The sequence below is a fragment of the Parus major genome, chromosome 4A (genome assembly GCF_001522545.3).
Source record: "Parus major isolate Abel chromosome 4A, Parus_major1.1, whole genome shotgun sequence".
In the NCBI taxonomy this organism is placed as follows: Eukaryota; Metazoa; Chordata; class Aves; order Passeriformes; family Paridae; genus Parus; species Parus major.
In genome coordinates this window covers 3924726-3946185 of record NC_031772.1, presented here as the reverse complement: position 1 = coordinate 3946185, position 21460 = coordinate 3924726, and the positions used below count along the sequence as shown (strand labels likewise).

The following is a 21460-nucleotide window of genomic DNA, read 5'->3' as shown; positions in this document are numbered from 1 at the left end:
GGAGAAGTGATAGGGAACATAAGAATACAGGAATGGTCTGTAGAGATAAGTGTATTGCAATTTATTCTTGTGCTGCTGGCACTGAATACTGGAGCAGATTTACAAGTGAAATTTGCAGAGGGAAAAAGTTATTGTTGTCCCCATCTGTAAGGAGAACTGGTCCAGTGATTTGGACTCTGTGACATAATTTAAATTCAGTTCCCCCTTCCATTGCAGATTTCCTAGGTTTCCTTAAGCAAGTAGCTTTTCTTCACAGGACAATTCTCCATCTTTAAATTGGAAATAATGGAATTTTCCTCTGGAATGTGCAGCAGTTGTAGAGCTGGGCTCAGAGAACTGCTGGGGCTCTGCAGCCTCAGAGCCACGAGAGAGAGGCAAGAGAAACTTCCAGAATTAACTAAATGAGCTGAGTTTAGACCATTTGTGCCTAGGGCTGGAACTACCCAGGGCAGAGGAAAAACTTTCAGATGAAGACTCACTTTTTTTCTTCTAATTCAGAAATCCCAAAAAACTACCTTTGGTCCAATTTTTGTGGCCAGTGCCTTGATACGTGAAGTTACAGCTATAAAATCTGTTCCTAAGCAGAAAATTCATGGAAAAGTATGTGTGGTTTTTGAGGAAGAATAGAGTGTAAATTTTGTATTTGTTAAAAAAGCATATGGAGAAAATTAAAACTCTTGTTAAAATTGACATTTCCTCCGAAAGTCATTCATAAACTGCACATTTAACTTTTGAAACACACTAAATAATACCACCCCAAATTCACAGTAGCAAAGTGAACAACTTCCACCCTAAATAGCAGTCTAATGTTATTTGAAAGAGCTGATATACAGTATATTAAATAACAAAGATGCTGACACAGCGTCAACTGTAGTAGTTTTAATTACTGCACTACGCTATGCTATATTATATCACATGGCATAACTTAGTGTATCTTTCTTTGTCAGTGTATTACTCATCATTTTCCAAATTACAACTCTTTTATAGGAGGGTAATTCATACTTGGACATAGTGCTAAAATGATGGAGTGTTTTCCTTTTTTTCTCAATCACTGATCTTTCAAACTTTTGCATTTAGCAGTATTAATCATGTTTATTAGCCAAGTGTTGTCACAAAGAATGGAATTTCTCTGTTACTTTCATATTCAATTAAAATGGTTTTTTGCTTGCTGCCTCTATCTGCTGCACTCCAGTAATCTATTTACTTATTCTAATTGAGATCCTTGTTCATAAATTCAAAACAAAATCAATACTACAGTTACATGTTTTTCTAACAATCTGTAATCTAAGTGACAGTGTGGGCTGTACCTGAGAGGGGAGTGATCTCAAAATACCGTTTAACTCTAGAAATGTTCAGTCTAACTTTTTTTTAGGTGTTCTGTTTTGTGCACCAGATGTATTTTGGAATTCTCTGACATGGTCTACTTAACCTGCTGTTTAAAAGGAATTTGTTATTCGAGCGTGTAGTAGTGAAAAACCTACAGTCTGTAAAATTGCTGCAGAAGACCAGGCAGAGATTTGAGCGCTCAGTTTTCTAGACTTTGTGTTTGTTGTAGACAGTAATTACTATGCATAATAGATATCTGGACTCCTAAGTTGAAATTCCTGAATATTGATGATTTCCAAGCACAGCCTGTGCTCATTTAACCCACAAAGTGCAGGGTTCAACGAGGGGCATCTCCCCAGCAGTGGAGGGGGAGCTGCTGAAGCTCAAAGATAACCAAGCTCGAGGATAAACTGTAGTAAGATCTTCAGGGCTGAATTCCAGCTGGAATGTGGTGCCACTGGAGGGAGGGAATGGCCAAGTGCCTCCAGGAGTGACAGAGCACAAGGGTGGGCTCAGATGTGTCTCTGGCATGGTGGCCCCATGTCCTGTGATAGCAGGGGACGGTGATTCAGCCTCTCAGATGTTCCCACTCTGATAATTCACTTAATCATGACTGATGATTTCATCCTCAGACATTTAGCTTTTCCTGGTTCCACAAACCAATGTTTTGAAAGTAGGTGATGCTGAAAGTGTCTAAAAATAATTTTTTGCTTGATACTTATTTATTAATTTAATTCTTGAAAAAATTCAGGTGCAGGTTGCAGGTGCTGTGCCTGTGCCAGGTGCTCAGCTGTCGTAAGGAGTGTTGGCTCATTGCTAGCCAAGCAAAATACCTCTAAATAAAGGCGCATGGCACTCATGGTTTGTTTTGCCCTGTTTTGCAGGTGGGAGTGAATCCTCCTGGGACAAAGACAAGCTCCAGTCTCCCATCACGACGGGATCCCAGCACAGCATTGGTCACCCCACGCTGTCAGGGCAGTCGAGCCTCGGGAGCGCACACCCGCTCAGCCCTCTGCAGCAGAACCACCTGCTCACCAACAGTACGTACTGGGATCCTGCTGGGAAAAAACAGTGCCTGGAGCCCTGCTGGGAGCTGGGCTTGCCTTCCTTCCCAGCCTCAGGAAGGGGGGAAATGATGGGAGGCACGTGAGGGACAGGAGGGTCAGGCCTTGTGTCCCATGTCCAAGGCACGCTCAATCCAAGTGACTGTTCCCTCTTGGAATAGTCAGTCACTCACTACTGGGTTTGGGACTGTCAGATTTTAATTGACATTTCCATGGCCTGGATTCAAAAAATAATCATAAAGTTGCTTGAAATTTTAGCTATGTGAGGAAATTGTCTTCCAGATAAAAATGCTGACCTGCCAAATAAAATAGAAGAGCAAGGAATAAATGCAAAATGTCCAGTTAAAAGGTTATCCACTGAATTCAGCTATCCAAAACAACTGGAATAAAATGGTACAGGTTGGATTTGGAACTTAGAGCTCCCAGAAAAGCCATCTCTTTTATTTCCCTTAGGAAGGGAGCAGGTGGGAAGCCATCAGTTCCACTTCTTTATGCCCAAAGAGGGAAGGAAAAAGCTTGATATTTGGGATGTTTGGGATTAACACTTTAAAAATTAGTGAGGAGTAAGGTTATTCCTATAGTTGATGATGGATGAAGAATGCAAAGTTCATTAGTAACAAACTCTTGTTGCCTGTTTAAGCTCATCATCCTTCAAGTTTGGCAAGTTGATTTTTGGTGTTAGTTTTAGTGGGTCAGTGGCATTTCTGGCTCCTTACACAATTTTTGGAGTAGTCAGTTCATTGATACCTCTTTCAGGCCCCAGACTTGAGCAAATCAAAGCTATTGAAATGACTCCTACAAAATGAGACCTCTTTTTTTGTGGGAAGGTGTGGACCTGAGCCTTTTGGATTAAGTGTCAGTAGGTAAAAATCACCAGGTCATAGGACTCAAATTCTCTGTAGTTTGTCCTTTCATTTTATATTCTTGCATAATTCAACACCTGGGTTTCTTTTACACACAGACAAACTGTGTTCTTTGCTCTTAAGGACATTTTCCAGAGGATTTTGTAGTAGGGGAATGCCTATAGGCTGTTAAAGGGTGTACTGGATGTCAGACATTATGCCCAATGATTTGCAAGTGCAGGATATATTTTCCTCATAGTCCTCTGAAATGTTTGACGGATTGTGTCTTAAAACTGGTGATGTGCTGTTAAATTCTGTTTGTAGTTTGCATTTAGTTTGCATGTCAATTGGACTTTAAGTAGACATACAACTCAATGTGGCCAGATGGTGTCTGGGAGTTTTGGAACTCTATAGAGGATGAGGAAAGATTATTGGGCTCTTAAGGGAGATCTGCAAGGGAACAAAGACTTGTGGATGCAGGCACTGGAGGGGATTGTCAGTGTGGTTTGTAGTGAAGGGAGATGTATGTGGGCCTTGCTTATTGCCTATCATAATTAATACTGGCGTGGATCATCATATAAAATAGAGAGTGAGTCATTAGACATCACAGTTGTTGATCATGATAGGCTCATGTTAAACAGGAATAGTGTGGGAGCTGGGAATATTGCAATTCTGCCTTTCCTGGTGGGCACCGTGGTGTTTTTATATCACTGGAGTCAAATTCTGTAGGAATAATGTAGGATATGACAGTCAGTGGTATTTTGTTAGTTCTGTCAAACACCAAAATGGTGATTGGCCTTCTCCTTTAAAATAGTTAGGAAAAACCCAAAAGTTAAAAACTTTTTAACAAAATCCAGTCTCAATGGTACGTGGTAATGCCTAGCTATATGTTTCTGTTATATAATACTTGCACCTGAATTTTTTAATGAGGATTTCTAATCTGAATATCATTTGCCAAAATGATAAGACAGTTTTGTCTGGCAGAATGAGTCCTGTCTTTTTTTTTTTTTTTTTCCCTGAAAAATTATTTTGGATGCCCTGTAGTAGCTATCTTCAAATGGTCCTTCTAAAGAACACTTGAATGCACAATAACCTAAACAGTTTTTCAGTGAATTGGTGTATTGGTCTTGCTTTCACTACTAAATTTTATTACTTGCAGTCATTACTAAATACAAGAAGTAATACACATGCTGAAATGGATATTAATGAAGTATGAGAATCCAATTCTTGCTAGCACTAACTTCACCTTTTTGGCAATGTCAAGATCTGCAAATTGGTCCAAATAAATTTCATACCTTCTTAAATTGGTTTATATCCATAGCAGAAGACAATTTAAAGTGACATTTTGAAAATTAAAACCTCTGGCAACAATTTTAACCTCTCATTACGTGTTGCAGTTCACAGACCTTTTGTACAATCACTCAGTGGTGTCTGTAGTCCAAGCCACAGCCTCCTGGACTCAAGAAATAGAGTATAAGAATTTAGTGTGACATTGCAGAGAAGTGGTAATAGGAAGAAGTCTTGGTAGGAGTGTTTGATCAGATAAAGTTATTAATAAATATTCATCTGATATGTTGGAAAACATGCAAATTATATGCATGTTTTGTGGAGTTTCTTCTTTATTTCTCTTAACTAAAGAGATAACTGAACTGGCGCAGTTGTATATTGAATTGGTGTCACTCCCCAGCTGTGTGCTCCTCTCCCCAACACAAACCTGGGCTGCACAGGCAATTATCCCCTGTGGAACCCCAGGTTTGCTAAAACATGCTGCTGTTGGGTTTGAATGGTGGATGTGGCACTGGGTGTGAGCCCTGCAGGGGTGTCCCAGTGCCATGGTGGATGTGGCAGTGGGATGTGGGCCCTTGGGGTGATCACAGATCCATAGTGACATGGTGGATGTGGCAGTGGGATGTGGCAGTGGGATGTGGGCCCTCAGGGTGTCCCAGTGACGTGGTGGATGTGGCAGTGGGATGTGGCAGTGGGATGTGGGCCCTCAGGGTGATCACAATGACATGGTGGATGTTGCACTGGGTGTGAGCCCTTCAGGGTGACCACAGATCCGCAGTGACATGGTGGATGTGGCAGTGGGATGTGGGCCCTGCAAGGTGTCCCAGTGCCATGGTGGATGTGGCAGTGGGGTGTGGGCCCTCAGGGTGATCACATCCACAGTGCCATGGTGGATGTGGCAGTGGGATGTGGGCCCTCGGGGTGATCACAGATCCATAGTGACATGGTGGATGTGGCAGTGGGGTGTGGGCCCTCAGGGTGATCACATCCACAGTGCCATGGTGGATGTGGCAGTGGGATGTGGGCCATGCAGGGTGTCCCAGTGCCATGGTGGATGTGGCAGTGGGGTGTGGACCCTCAGGGTGACCACAGATCCATAGTGACATGGTGGATGTGGCAGTGGGATGTGGCAGCAGGGTGTGGACCCTCAGGGTGCCCGAGTGACGTGCCCATGCTCTCCACAGGGATAGACCTGCCCTTCATGATGATGCCGCACCCCCTGCTCCCCGTCAGCCTCCCCCCGGCCTCGGTGGCCATGGCCATGAACCAGATGAACCATCTCAACACCATCGCCAACATGGCAGCGGCGGCGCAGATGCACAGCCCCCTCTCCAGGGCAGGGGCCTCCGTCATCAAGGTAAGGCATCCTCACACTGGCAGTGACGCTCTCAGGGAGGAGGAGGAGGAGGAGGAGGAGGAGGAGGCAGTGACTTCACGCTGCTCCAGCTCGCTCTGGCTGCTCCCGACACTGAGCAGTCCCTGCCACTGCAGCCAAGAAGCTCAGCTGCTCTGTTCTGGCAGTAAGTCTGTAATGTAATTAAAAATGGACACTAACACTCACTACAGGCTAGAGTAAGATCTGTGAAAGCTTAAGAACTCTTCTAAAATGTTGTTTCAAGTCAAACTTAAGGGAAAATGCTGTAGGACATGACAAGAATTCTAGTGCACTGCAAATCCAGAACAGATAAATAGCAGAGAAAATCATCACAAGTACCTTAGTAAGGCTGAAGAATAACACAGGAATTCTAGAGTGCAAATCCAGAGCAGGTGAATGCCTGAGAAAAGTATCACAAGGACTTTAGTGAGTAGAGTCTCTGGTAGCCAAACCTCAGCTTCCTTCTGGTTGGTTAAAACATGTTTGTATTTTGAAAGGCTTGTTGTAGTCTCTACCAAGTAGGCTGTTCAGAAGGGTTCTTGCCTGTGTGGACAGCTGCTGTCCTGCCACAAAAATGCATTAAAACAATAAATTTTCAAAATAGAAGTGTGTAGGATCAGTGAAGGATTGGTGTGATGGGATTCTCTAAAACAGTGTGTCCACTTTTTACTGAAATTTTACTTTTTAGCAGAAATTACAGGTCTTATCAGTCTGACTTGTGTGTATGTTTGCATGCACATGTGGGTTTCTTGTTGTAAAAGTAAAACGTTGTCAGCTTTGAAAGTTCATTAGTTTAGTCCATTTTTCTTTAAGTTTAAATATATGAGTCTAGAGATATCTGTTCTGGAGAGTAAATTACTTCAACATTTGTGTTCGTTTACACTCATGTATCCCTATCACTCTAGAATCTGACTTCTGAGTTGCTTTATTCTTACAACTCTCACTGATTTGCTGAACTTAACCTCTCATATCTTTATTGTAAAACATCTTAATTATAGTGTGTCATTATTTTATCACTGAGAAAGTCACTGTTTCCAGCACTGCAGTCCAGTTGTGAGAATATATTAGTGAGGGTTGTGTTGTACTTCCTTTAGTCACAGGCTGCTGCTTCAGGAGATTTTGTTTCCAAATCAAGAAGGGAAAGAGACTCGCAGTACCCAAGCACGTGTTTATTGTTCAGGCCAATGTGTTCTGATAGCAACATCCTCTCAAGGGGGACAGCAAACATCTCTTGTCACATCACTGCAGTAAAATCCTACATCCCTCTGTTGTTGAGGTTTTGGAGGGGTTTGTTTTCCTTCTGATTTTTTTTGTGGCCCTAAGCATCTCCAAAATTGCTTCAGGTTGTTTCTCTTTTTTACTGAGCATCCACTTCCAGATCAGGGCAAATTTTGTTATGAATGCTTTGGTTTTGTTGACTTTTTTTTTCTTGGATTCTAGGGAGGGGCAACATTTCCCATCAGTATTCCTATTTAGGATTAAGATGTGCAAAAATTTACCTCTATCATCAGTGTACCTGCACAGCTGTGGGCTGGGTGGGGAAAACATCTCTCTCTGATGTCCAACTGTATATTAGTTAATGCAAGTCATTAAATTATTAGAAATGAGTTGAGATTTCCATTAATTTCAAACCATAACCTTTCCTTTACCTGTTCAGAGACCTCTTGACAAAACCCTAATTTAAACACAGCAGTGGAATATTTGTAGCAGCAAGTAAACTTGCAGAAGCTTTGATTGTATTCTAAATGTTACCAGTATACCAACATGAAGATTAAATAGGTATTTGTAAACAATGCTAGTCCTTTGTAATTTAAACTGCAGTTTTTGCAGGCAGTTGGGTTTCAGGGTGTTATTTAGCAGGCCCTTGTTGACGTGAGTTACTCATTTACAGCAATTTTTTCCCCAACACCTGCATTAGAGGAGACACAACATCTCCACAGCAACGCGTGCTCTGGCCAGCACTCTGCTGGGAATTATTTCCTCTCATGTTGCAGAGGAAAATGCACCAGTAACCAACGTGACACAGGCAGAGTGGGCATCCTTTGCTGTGTTACTCTCACCTGTCAAGTGATGCTGCATCTTTCTGTAGTTTGTTCTGAGTGCTGAAACTGTAGATGAATTTTATTACAGTGTGAGGCTCCTTTTGTCCTTTCCTTCCCCTATGTACAATCATCTAGCACAGGATGAAGACCAGTTTAACATGAAATTCTTGTACAAAATGAAACATGTAAAAGAAAAGCATTGCTTTTCCTGCTGTCAGTAATACTTTTGTTATAGGACATTATTTTAGTGCATTTAATAAGTATAAAACATAGCTAGTTTTCAATAGAATGCAATCCCAGCATGATGTTTTTGCTTAAAATGGGAGAAATGAATCGAATTTATTGAGTGTGTGTCTGTTTCCATAGTCTGATGACTAAAATACCACTTGGCCTGTTTTCTATAGGTGTGAGAATCAGCTGCTTTATAAGGTTTTGAATGAAGTCATTATGCTTTTTATATCACGTTTGCCATTTAGAAATAAGCTGTTCTACCAAGATATGCATGATCAGCAAAGTTAACATTTAGTGCTCCAGAAAGAAATGTCATAACTATGAAACTTGATTTCACCCTGACAGGAGCACCATAAATTAGGGAGGCACAATGGCCAGGCTCACAAAATCTTAGCCATCTCTAACATGATGTGATGTGATTACAGCAGCACCCAGCAGCACTGTGGCTGCAGTTCTGGCAGTGCCCCTGTGATAAATCCAGCTTCACAGGGATTTACTGCACATCTGAAGGAGCTTGCTGGGTTTGAAACTTGGCTTAAATGGCTCAGAAGAATCTCTGCTCTTGAGGGTCTCAAACGGCAAAAACAAAATTTGACAGCAGCGCTGACTTCACCACCCTCTCTTCTCCCTCTTGCATCCAGTTCTTGTTCTTTTTTTCCAAAGCTATTCTCCAGCTGGACCTGCTCTGCAGTCCAGGAATGGCCTTGATGTCAAATGAGGATCAGTCTGGGGTGGAATTTGGCTAAGTACACTTGAGTCATGGTTTTGGATAGAAAGAGCAGTGAGTATTCAAGGCAAGGTTGGAAGGAGCACCCTGGTCTCGTGGAAGGTGTCCCTGCCCACAGCAGGGGTGGAATGAGGTGACCTTTAAGGTCCTTCCATCCCAAACCAGTCCGTGATTCTATGAAATAGTGTAGCAGTTTACTGTCACACAACAATTTTGTTCCTGAAACTCAGAAAAATCTATTCAATGACAATATTTTCAGAAGGAAGGTTGGGATGAGCCCTTTACAGAAAAGTGAGAGGATTTTTCACTGAAGTTTGTGAAGCACTCAGCTCCAGAAAGCAGGAGCTACATAACGTGGAGATTCGTATTTTACAGTGCACCTGTAACAAATACAACTTTACATGACTAAAATCATACTGGTTTACACATTTCCAGCTAAAAAGCAGGGAGAGGGCAGGGGTTAGGAAGGTGAAGGGAAGGCTGGCAAGAGCCAAGACTTTGATAATCTTGAAGTGTTCACTGAAAGGCCACTTGCCCAGATGTCCTTGGGAGCAGGCTGGTGGGAAATAATGGGATTAGGCTGAGCTCGAAATTCTGGGAACCAAACCCAAACCAGGGGCCTGAAGCTGCTCATTTTGTATTAGATGTGCAGAGTACTGAGAGTAATGAGGCAAAACTTCATGCCAGAGATCTGAGATTCATTTTCTCCCAAATTTTCACTGCTTCTCCTTTTACTTACCTGACATATTTTGCACCCTCCTTCCTCCTCTTGCTCAGGTCTCACCCTCTCCCTTGTCGTGCTCCCTCCCTTTCCTTCTGGCAAACAGCCTCTTTGGAGCTGCTGAGGGATGTGCTTCTCCTGAGTAGGAGTAGTTCTTAAAATTGGTTTCCTACTGTCCATTTTTCTTCTGTTGTCATCCACTCATGCTTGCTGTATTCCTGTTTTCCTCTTCTTCTTTCTTGCTTTCATCAAGGTCCCAGTTAGGAATAAATGGTGCTTTTGTTGAGTGCAAATGGGAAACACAGAAAAAACGGAAAAAGTAATTAAAATACTTTAAAAAGAATAAAACATTTTTATTTTCATATTTCATAATTCCTTGAGAAATTCATCCCAATGCACTTCAGAAACGAATCTGACAAATAGAGCAAAGCTTTATTTGTACAGTGGGATCTAGACATGCAGTAGAGACTTCTGAGTCTCCTCTCTGAGTTTCATTTTTCTCCTGATTTTGCGGGATTGTTAAGGCGTTTGTAAAGGATGTATATGACATGATTTTAAATTCCCTGAAGAGAGTACAGATGGGCTGTGTAATTATTGCTGAGAGGTGCTATTTTCTGTGTGCTCTACAACTCACATTCATAATATTTACCTGACAGCCAGAAAAATGTGGCCATCTCAGAATGCTCTGAAACACTTCTCCTCACAATAGAAACATTTCCCATTACAGAATTTCTAACATCAGTAATTTCATATCTCTCTGTGCATTGAATCCATTAGGAATTGTTTTCAGAATATTGCAACATTTATAAAATAGAACTTCTCTCCAATGTATGTGATTTTTCATATTATTAGATTTATTCTGTCCTGTTCCATAGCAGGCAGCTGATTGCTGGAATGGGACTGGGATATGTTGGGAGAGTGATGTGTGAGACACAGGAGTTTGTTTGCTTCTTCTAAGGTTAATTTTTGTGGCTGTATTTGAGGTGGAGGAGGAGTGAGTGTGCAGGTTTGTATCTCTTCACTGATTCAGAGAAATCAGAGAATCTCAGCTGGGAGATGTTCAGATCCTTTCAAATTGCATTAAATACTCCTCTCATCTCCCCCTTTGCAGGGAGCCTGTCCCACTCCTGCAGTGCCAGGAACACCTGGCTCCTTTTACCACCCTCACTGTGAGGTTTTGAGCATTGAAAACTTACTTTAAACTTCCAAGTGGAAAAAAAATCCCATCAGAAACATCTCTTTTTGCAGAGCTTGCAAAGGAAAATTATTAGGCCAAGCACATCTAAGCTCTTAGTTCTGGCTCAGATCTTTTTAGTATTAGCTTAGTCATTTGCATTTGTCCTTAATAACTGATATGGTTCTAATGTAGATGAGGTAGAGCATTATCATCATTAGTCCTGGGAGTGTTTTTCCTCCCTTCCACGGCAGCACTGGGGGAAACAATTCAGGAGAGGGGCACAAGTACCAGGTTTCCACTGTGAGATCCTTTCCAGTTTGTTGTGCTCTCAGATTCAAAATAAAACCTCAAGATCTTAATCCAGGAGTGAAGGTTTCCATGGCTGTCCCAGCAACTGCTAATTTAAGAAATGGGGAAGAAGGCAGCTCCTGTTTGGCTGTTTCCCAGCACCATCTGATTAGCTGCACTTCTCTGTTTGGCTGAGCAGCTGGCAATTAATGGATTGATAGGAAGTAGTCACGAGGTAATGGAATTAGTGAGTGAACATCTGGTATTAAAATCAGTAAATATAGGAGTTTTTATGATTTCTTAAATTCTGTGAGAAAATAATTGCCAGTTGACTACAACTGAAACAACTATATGTACACAGTGGGGAAAAAAAAGGCATTTTAAATGGCAAAATACATATTTTAAGCAAACGACTTCCCAATACACTGCAAAAGATGAATAGGATCCAGCTGGCTTTCAGACACACAGATCCTATCTTGGTTTTTAGACCAGCTGTTTACCTTGTTCATCTCCAGCACGTACAGCAATCACAGGTACTAGAAGTAGCTCAGAAGACCAAGTCACCCCCAGTTTTTGTGTGTGCTCAGTTCTAGGGTGGATTGACTTTAAATGCAAACCAAAATGATTCTCTAGCCCAGAAATGGCTGTGACCATCCTAGTTCTTGTTGGCATCTGTTCAGGTGTAGCATGGCTCCTGCTTCCTGTGGCAGGGGTATTCTGTTCCTTGGAAAAGCCTAAATTGAGTAGTCCATCAGTTAAGGACTGTAAACTTTAGAACACTATTAAAAATGGGCTGGTTATTAGGATTCAAAGAGCATTAGGATCAACTAAGGTCAATTGGAAAGAAATACATTGTAGTATTAACTAGAAAAAGGAAGTGTTAGAAATCCAGGTCTTTGCTGAATGGAATTGTGAATGGTGTTAACTTTTCTTGTTGTTCTCACTTGCTGAGGATGGGGTTCAGCCAGGGATGGGGGAGCAGGGGTAGCTCAGCAGGAAATTAGGGCTGGAGGAGCAGAAGGCTGCAGGCAGACTCTGCCTGCCTGTCCTGGCTTCACAGATCCCTCCAGAGGAGTCAGGCTCTGGGTTCTAGAATTTTTTTATTTCTGAGTAGTACATTCTGAGAATATGAATGGAGATCTTGCAACCACTGGGAGGTTGAGGTGTGGCATAATGAACATCCCAGTGTGCAAATTAATGCTGGGATTTTTTCTGCCAGAGCCCATGAACTCTTGTTTTTCCAACATGGTCAATATCAGCTCAAAATCTCTCACAACACTTGAAAACTCTTAATCTTGGCTTAAAACCAGTATAATCTTCATTTTTCCTTCCTTTCCATTTCATTAGAGAGAGTGAATTCCAGCTGCTGCAGAGCCCTGTAGAGCAGCAGCACCTCAAATAAATATGAAATATCAAGATAAATGTCTGAATAAAGCATCCAGGACTCAGATAAACTTCCAAAACCTTCTTGTCAGCAGTGAAATACCACTAAATCCTCTAGGAACTCATTAATAGATTAACATTTGGAAGAGTAATTACAACTACATTACAACTCAGAATAAAGAAAAATAAAAAGGAAAACCCAGCAGCATAATTCTCTAAACTCTTGACATAAAAGGAAGATCAATACTATAAAAAAAATCAGAGGCAAGGAATTAAGATCAAGATGATTATGTCAAAAATAGGTAAGCTGTTGATATATATTTCAAATAAAACTAGTGTGGATGCAACTACTGTGTAGTATTTCCTATTATTGGTGTGGAATAGTCCCTCACAGGGGAGGGAAGAGAGATATTGAGCTGAAGTCAAGGATCTGTCTGGAAATTGGGTGAGTTCATGACTTCAGTGCCGTTAAGCTAAATCACAACTAAAATTAACAATGTCAAGCTTTGTAGCTACATTTTCTGAGGCAGAGAAGGACACTGATTTTTAGTGAGACAAATATATTACCCTTCAAGAGGATTAAATACTGGAAAAGTCCTTTTTGAGAATTTATGTTACAGCTCTGTAAAGGAAGGAAAAAAGATGAGATAAAGTAGGTACTGTAGGTAGATAAATAGGTGAGATCTTGAGAAATGTTTTCATTTTTCATAAAACTCTCACAATCTGTAGAATCCTTATGTATAATTCATTCAATTATAACCTGGAATATTAATCTTGCAAATTTATGAATAGGAAGAAATATAAATGGGGAAAATATTACTTTATTTAGGAATGTTCCTTTTATTACTGTGAGTTTACCTAGTGTGGCACCAGCTGCCCTGCAGGGTGCAGGGGGAACTGAGCCATTTTTAAGGGGGAAAAAAAGAAAAATAATGAGGTTGTAAAATACATAGATGACAAATAAAATGAAGTCATCAATGTGTAAAACAAAATGTTAAGATTTTAGATTTGCAATTTCCCTATTTAAATGCCCTCATTGATTTGTTACAAATACTGTTAACCCTGTGTTTGGAAAATGGTGAGGACATTATCACTTGTGTTCTCATTTGTAATAAAATAGATTAACTTGCTGTGAAATTTTAACTAGGCTGAGACACAACAGTAGCTACCTAATGAACCAGAGCACATTGCTGTTAAGTAGCTAAATAGATGCATACTGATTACAGGACTGAAAAATGGATCTGTTTACCAGCAAAAGAAGAGTCTGCTCATGGCATTATTCATTATAGTAGGGGAAATTCAGCACATTTCCACATAAACATTTAGAAATGGACAATTTCTTTATCCATATGCAGCCTCACATGGTGATAGTCCACCCTCATTTGGAGCACATGTGATGCAGAGGGAATTTCAGCTCCTTGCTTCTTGCTTGTAGGGAAAACTTTGCCTTCCCTGTGCCTGGAAATTGGTGTAACTGGTAAGACATTAGATATAATCTACTAATTCTCTTACAGAGTGATTCACTGTGTAATTAAGAAGGACATTATTATTTAACACTTCTACTTCTGCCTGAAGATTTCAAACCAAGACCTTAAGTTTGAAGGCAAATTACTCCAAGCAGAGATTATTTCCTAGTGAGAAACAATGGGAAATGCAGTTACCAGAAGGAGCTGGAATACTTTGCTTTTCCAAATCATCAGCTTTTGAATTACTCAAATAACTCCCATTTAAGATGACATATATGGCTGTTTGTGTGATAACTAAGTGTTAATTCATAGTCATATTTGTTCATAGGGTTTTTTTGCAGAACAGTTGGCATGTCCTCTCCTCGGCTATTCCTTTTCATGGTTGCAGTAGACAATGAAATTTACTTAAACTATGCACTCTTCTGTAAAATTAATCATTTCAAAATGATATCTTAATTGTAAATTGAGTGCTCTTTGTGGTTAAAAGAGAGGAAATAGTGCCAAAGAGGACTGTTAAAGCTGAAATCCAGGCAAATGAAATTGCAGTCAGAGTTGTAACCTGTTAGCAGGAACCTATTTGGAAGCTATTATTTGCACAAAGGTAAAAACACACAGGATTTATCCACTCAGGATTGCATGTGTACAGTTCGTTGTTATTTAGGACAGTTTTGGGGGTAAAAATGTGACTTTTAAAAACAACTCAGCAAACAGCACATCCACAAAGTCCCAACTCCCCTTTACTCATCTGTTCATCTCAGGAGCCTCTAAACCCTCTCTTTTGGAGGCCAAAAGGAAGAAAACACAGGAGACTTTAAGCTCAGCGACTCAGACTTTTTTTTTTTCTCCCACAGAATTTTGAAAACTAATTTGTATAAAAGCATTCAGTTTTCAAAATTATAAAAACTTGTGACTCAACGTAATAGACTCATATCTGTTAAATATTAGCATTAAAAGTCTCCCTTTCAGATCTATTAGTTACTGTATGTTCATTAAATAACAGATAATTAGTGAAACTGATCCATTGAGGATTAACAGCTATGTAATAGATACACATCTGTTACATGGTTTTGAGGCTGGGTTGTTTTTTAATGTACAATAAGAATCCTATTAAAACCACGTCCAGTGCCACGTTCTCAGCTGGTGGGGCTGGAATAGGGAAATGCCATCCCATGCTCTGAGGAGGATCCAATCTCATGTTCCTTTTGCATAACTCTTAGAAGTATCTGTAAATATAAACATGAGTGTGGCTTAGAGGGATGGTTTTAATGGGTAACAGAATATTCTTGTTGATCTTGCTGCCAGTGTAATTAATGAATTGCCCTCGTACATCCAAACAACAGCTTTTATATCAGGTGTTTATAATGGAAAAACTTCCAGGAACCACCATGTTCTTCCCAAAGCTCCATTATTGATTCAGGCTTCCACCTAGAAAACTGCATAAAAACTTCAAATGCTACTTAGTTTATTTTCCAGAGCACACAGTAAATTCTACCAAGGAGCCAGATCAAATATTCCTAATGAGACATCTTCAGAATAGGTTAGAAAGGAAGAAAGATTACAAAGTTCCTTTGAGACAACTTTCCCAGATGAACTGTAATTGTGATTTTTAGTTAGGTGGAGGCAAGATAATCTCTTTTTTATAAAAAATAAAATTAGATTTCAGTTCTGGGTTTGCAGAGGAAGCAGCTGATTGCCAGGGATGAGGGCAACTCCAAAGGTTCTGTTTCTGGAGTTCTGTAAATTCAACCATTTTTCCTCATTAGTGTCTCTCCTTTGAAACTGCACCTTCAAGGACTTGGACAGAGGCTTTAAAACATAGAAGGCATTTTAAGAGAAAAATATCTGGAGTAATTCAGGCCCTGATTGTCCCTTTCAGAAGATTCTCATTTTCTTCAGATTCTCTCATTTTCTTTCATTTCTGGGAACAAGAATGAAGGGCACTGAAATTTTTAATTGAAAGTATGTGTGTGGAAACACTGGGTTGGAAGGATCTCAAGTGGTCTCACAATCTCTTGTCTTCAGGATGAATTTGTACTTACACCTTGTTTGTGGACATGTTCCTAAAGATTTTTACTGATGAAAATTCCATGACATCTTCAGGAAATTTTGCAAGTACAGATACACAGAGCTGCAGAATTTCATTTTGCCTTTTTTTATTTTTTTTATTTTTTTTATATTTCCTATCCCTTTTTTTCCCTCCTTACCTCAAGTACTATATATATTGAAATTGGACGTTAATATCAAAGTTTCATGTGCAAATACAAACATGAGATTTTGCAAGCAGGCTCTTGTTTTAGTTAGCTCATGCATGAGGGAAGTTCTTACCAGAGCCACAGCTTTTTTCATTTGTCCAGAAGATATTGATATAATTATTCAGGTACAGATTCTAGTTACAAATTCACCAGTACAGACTCCAATTACAAATTTGACTGCATTTAGTGACAGTTCAGTCCAACTGTGAATTGTTTATTTGAAATGTGACTCACATATGGCAATCTTACTACCTGTAGATTAAAAGTAGTTTCTGAAAGCAACATGAAAGAATATTCTATATGTTCCTAAGTGTGAAAAACTTACAACATAAAAAGTTGCCAACAAGAAAAAGGTGGCAAATGATCAGCTAAGCTCAGACATGTTGCTTGTAGATGCCTGTGTTGGTTTTGGCTGTAGATGACTCTACTGCTCTTAAGATTTGAGTTCAGTTCTCTGTTTACCTTAGAAGCACCATTTGTCATCATTCCTTTTAAGCCAGCCTCACTTTTTGAGTTGGAACCATGGCGAAGCCCATGGATGAAACATCCCAGCCTTGCTTTGCTTCTGTTTGCAGGAGAGGATCCAGGACAGCCCTTCTCCAGCGCCGTCCCTGGAGGACAGCCAGCGGCCCGGCAGCCACGCGTCCTCACACCCCAGCAGCAGCGTGTCCAGCTCCCCGTCCCAGCTGGACAACACTCCCGACAGGATCGGTCAGTGCTGCCCCTTCTCAATGTACATTAAATAAATAACAACTTCCCGCTCGGGAAGGGCCGCAGTCGGCTTGTGGAGGCCGATGCTGATTTGCCGGGGAACTCACAGGGGAGCGCTCGCTTGCTACGAAATATCCAGGAAGTTCATCCCTGTTGTTTTTTAATTAAGTTGATCACTCAGCAAAGCTCAGCCTCTGGGATTCCTCCTGTGCCAGTGTCCCCTGCACGGAGGGATCACCCTTGTACCTTCCCTGGTCCAGCCGGCTCCTTTGGCCTGCTTGGGTAGGGAAGTGCTGTTCAAGGCACCTGCAGTTGAAAAAGAGCAAGGTGTCATTTTCTTCACATGTGTGTGAGGAAAGTCACAGATTATAATATGACTTTTTTGTTCCAAAAACCTCCTTGTGCCCACACATTCCTTCAGCACCCCGAGGCTGAGGCCTTTCTGGCTTTTTTGGTCTCTCCAGCACAGCTTTCACAGCCTGTGCACTATCAATTAAAATGCTAATTCTGTCTAGAGGAAGTTCAGATCCTATTCTTGGTGCTTCCAAGAGGGATCTAGGGCAAGTCAATTAACATCTCTTCACGTCAGTGTGTGTCAACACTGCTGTCTCCTCATGGCCTGCAGCCCATGCAGGCATTGCTGAGCCAGGTTTAAAGCACAAAAGCTCTGGGTGAGTCACTGGAGAGTTCCCTCCCATCCACAACCTGCTCTGCTGATTCCTGGGATTTTGCAGTTCTGACCTTGGTCCTGGCAGCAGCACCACGCCACTGCCCAGCACACTGGACACAGCCTGAATTCTTTGCCTAAATCTGTGCACACACCAGACTGTGGATTAGATTCCCATCTTGTGTAAAATAAAGCTGGAAATTCACAGGACAAGAAATTTTTAACTTCTTGTAGCAGCAGTAAAAGAGACTGTTGATGTCTCTGTGTCTCTCTTTTACTGTTGTAAAGATCTGGATAAATATTTTTCATTGACAGAAATACAATATTTTTACTTCTGCAATTATAAAAAAAATTCTCCGTAAAATATGGTGCTGAAGTTTGTAACAAATGCCCTCCCTGGAATAACTGTAAAGTCTGTAATTGGTGGAATTTAAAAAAAAAGAAAGAAATTTTTTAATCAAATAAGAACAAAGAGGCATCCTGAAGTCATAAACTTCATAAACACAGCTCTCACAGGTGTAAAGAATTCCCTTCAGCACTAAAATGTTGGGGGGGTGTTTGCTGTCTCAAATCAATTTTGGCTATCATCTGGCAATCTGTGGTTTTTATTAAGCTTACTGCTTTATAGATAATTGCTAATACTTAAATCCTTAAATGTACTTTTCCCCTAAAATGGTTTTCTTGAAGTACTTTTCCCATTAATCAATGAATTTGAACATTTCATAAGAAATCACGTTCATCTCAGTAGTAATTTGTGTTCTTTCTTGGCATCCTTGTCTAATAAACTTGAGCAGATTAGTTTTAACTGCATATTTTACTTGTCTCTAAGAGTTAAAATACCAAAATATTGACCAAGAGGAAACATAATTAAATATTTTCTTTTCTCTTAACATTTTTTACTGACAGTGTTATGTAACTGTGCTCTCTGATTCTTTTAGCCATGCTGACCAACAGCAGGGAAGGAGAACTCATTGACCAAGAAACTGGGAACAGCCTAAAAAAGATACAAAAGGAGAAAGGTAAAATCACAGACTGTTTTCCATCTCAGGCATTTAATTCCACTTATTATGTGTTTTATTCCTTTTTCTTGTGTTATGCATATGCAATGACATTATATTACTAATTTAAGAGAACTAAGTGCCTAATTGCAATGAATAATGTATCCAGTGAACTCACATGGAAATGTAAGCAATGAGAACTTTGCTTCTCTCTGTTTATATAGCATGAGAGTAATATTTTGCAGGTCTTTTGGCTCAATTATTTATGAAGTTCCGAGCAAATACTTGATCAGTCACGTGGTATTGTTTGTTTGCCTGCAGGGGATGTGTGTGCAGACTGCTCTGATGCTCTGGGTGAGCAATATAATTTTATATTGTGTCACCAGTGAGGGGCAGCAAGGGAAGAGGTGATGTTTGGCCTGGAGGGATTCTCCTGTAGGCAGGGAAGTGTTTCCTCTGCTGGATTCTCCTTGCAGAGGTTCTTGGGTCTGGAGAAGGTGAATACTCAGGGATTTATTCTGGGAAAATACTACAAGAGATGCTGAGGGGGATAGTGAGGTTTTAGAGTGAAAAAGATGTGAAGGAAAAGAATAATAAGGAAGAGACAACATAAGCTAAATGTACTTGTAAGGCTACTGAGAATATTCATATTTATCATCATAAATGAAAGCACAAGCTGATTTATATTTTGGTTGAGGTGATTGTCATGAGTTTTCAGAGAAAACTAAAAGGCAGGCATAGAAGATTTTATGGGCTACTCAGAAGAGAATTTTGAGGCCCTCCATGCCCTGTAGCTCCAGAGTTATATAAAATTATTTGAGCAGTGTCACGGTACAATCAGCCCTATTCCCTAGAGCTCTGTGACTGATGCAGTCTTGGGTAGGAAGAGCCTGAAACTTGCTCCTTACATTTTGTATTTTCATACTCAACTCTCCTTGAAGACAGAAGCTGTTTTCTATTCACTGGTTTTTCTGGCCATTTAAGCACTTTCCTCATGAACCCCAAAAGAGCCCTTCTGTGCCATTCTGAGATAATTTTCTGTCTGGATCATCCTGCTTAAATCCTTCCCTCTTGACTCCTGTTGACATTTACTGAAAGTTGCCAGCCATACCTTCACTCCTAAGATTTAAAAATTGCATTTCTGTAGTAATTGCATAGTGAGTATTTAATCTAAGCCTGAAAGTGTAGTTGATTTTAATTCTGTTGAACTGTGCATGGTTTCTTGCCACATGTTCAGTCATTTTTCAGCAAAGCAATTCAGTATCCTGTGGGGTTCAAAGATGCAAATCATGTACTTCTTGGTAGTAGCAGTTCTGTCACTCAGGATGGATGAAGGAAGGTACAGTTTAAGAATCTGAAAAAATAATTCAGAAATCCCCAAAGCGAAAATAATTGAACCTCCACCACCTGTGAACCCAATTCCCAGGCTCCTGTGATCATTCCTTTTAACATGGATGAAATCACAAAGATCTGATGCTAACAGTTTGTGTGCCATAATTCTCCTTAAGATTAAAGTTGTGTAGGTTTATTCATTTCCTAGTCTACATTTTTGCATAATTTCTTTAATTGATTAAGTACTGGGAAATACGTCTTTCTACATGTGTTAGTTCTGCATGCACTTAGGGGATGTTTTTAGAATTAATTTAGTGTTCAGAGATCCACCTGCACCAGAAAAAAGTGCTTTGAAATCGTGAGTCATTTTAATACATTATTTTAGAGATAGAAGAAAGTTTCTGCTTTTCTGCTTGGTCTGTAGATGTCAAGTTTTTCTCAGAAAATAAGAAAGAGAAATTCTATTTCTTTATTTTTATTTCTCAAGTCATCCCATGGTTCCAGAACCAGAACCTTTTGATGACATTAAAGTGGGACTAATACAGAAATTTTAAAGGCACCAACTGTGTATATCCAGGATTCCAAGCTGATTTTGCATTTATCACTGGGACAGACTTATATTGCAGTTTCTGTAGGAACCACTGGGGTTAGTTCTCAGTGATTTGTCCCAGTCCTGTGTAGATTCTTTGTTCTTAATACTGTTACTGTTTTCTCCTGTGTAATTATTTTGGGCTCTGGTGCACCTCAGTTATGTGGAGTGTTTCAGAGACGTGGACAGTGTGAGGAGTGTGATCTGTGCTGCCTTGCCCTGCAGAAAACATCCATGTAATTTGTATACAGAGCAAGCTTTGTTTTCCCAAACCTGCCATTACTCTTACCAAGGCAAAATATATTCACCATGGAAAAGATTTTCAAAGTTATTAAGAAGGAATGTAGTTAAAATAAAAGTATCAACATTTATTAAGTATGACAAGTAAGCGGTTTATACAACCGTGGCAAACATATGTTTTCACATCTGTTTTGAGTAATATCATCATGATTTTAAAAATGATTTATAGCTCTGCAGGCCATAAAATGCCAGCTTTGCTGTAAGTTGGAAGTTTTCAAACAACAAAGAAATTATTGAAGGCATATATTGAACGTGTTTTTCTGTTATACACCTTGACATAACTTCACAAAGCTGAACTCTCTGTAACAATTAAGATAGCAACAATTGAAAAACTGAGGAACTCTAATTTATCAGGAGTGCTATTTCTGTGAAATCTTAGCATAAAAAAATTATGAAAGTTAATGTAATGATTATAGACAAAATACCCCTAAGGATACACACTTTTTGTTTCCCGTGTCCCATTTTAAGTGATCTCAGCAACAGACAAAAACGTGCCACTTTCTTCTAATCAAAATTATTTCAAGGTAATTAGGGCTGAGGAGAACATGGCTTCACAACTTCTTTAAAAGACAGCTAATATGAGGTTGTTGCAATTCCTGTGATTTGTTTGCATGTGTTGGTGGGGCAGAATTTCCAGAGCTGTCTCATGGCAGAGCATTTAGAGCCCAATTACAGCCATACC

The 21460-nt window shown here is 40.1% G+C and overlaps 1 protein-coding gene across 1 annotated transcript in view; it reads left to right on the top strand.

Annotated features, from left to right (window-relative positions):
- The window catches only part of DACH2 (dachshund family transcription factor 2), a 246351-nt gene that overhangs the window by 183504 nt on the left and 41387 nt on the right, over window positions 1-21460 (top strand). Inside the window, exons 4-7 of the mRNA XM_015626682.1 lie at window positions 2211-2366; window positions 5704-5876; window positions 16757-16892; window positions 18498-18578. Of these exons, the coding sequence (XP_015482168.1) occupies window positions 2211-2366; window positions 5704-5876; window positions 16757-16892; window positions 18498-18578 (546 nt within the window). The remainder of the gene's footprint in view (window positions 1-2210; window positions 2367-5703; window positions 5877-16756; window positions 16893-18497; window positions 18579-21460) is intronic.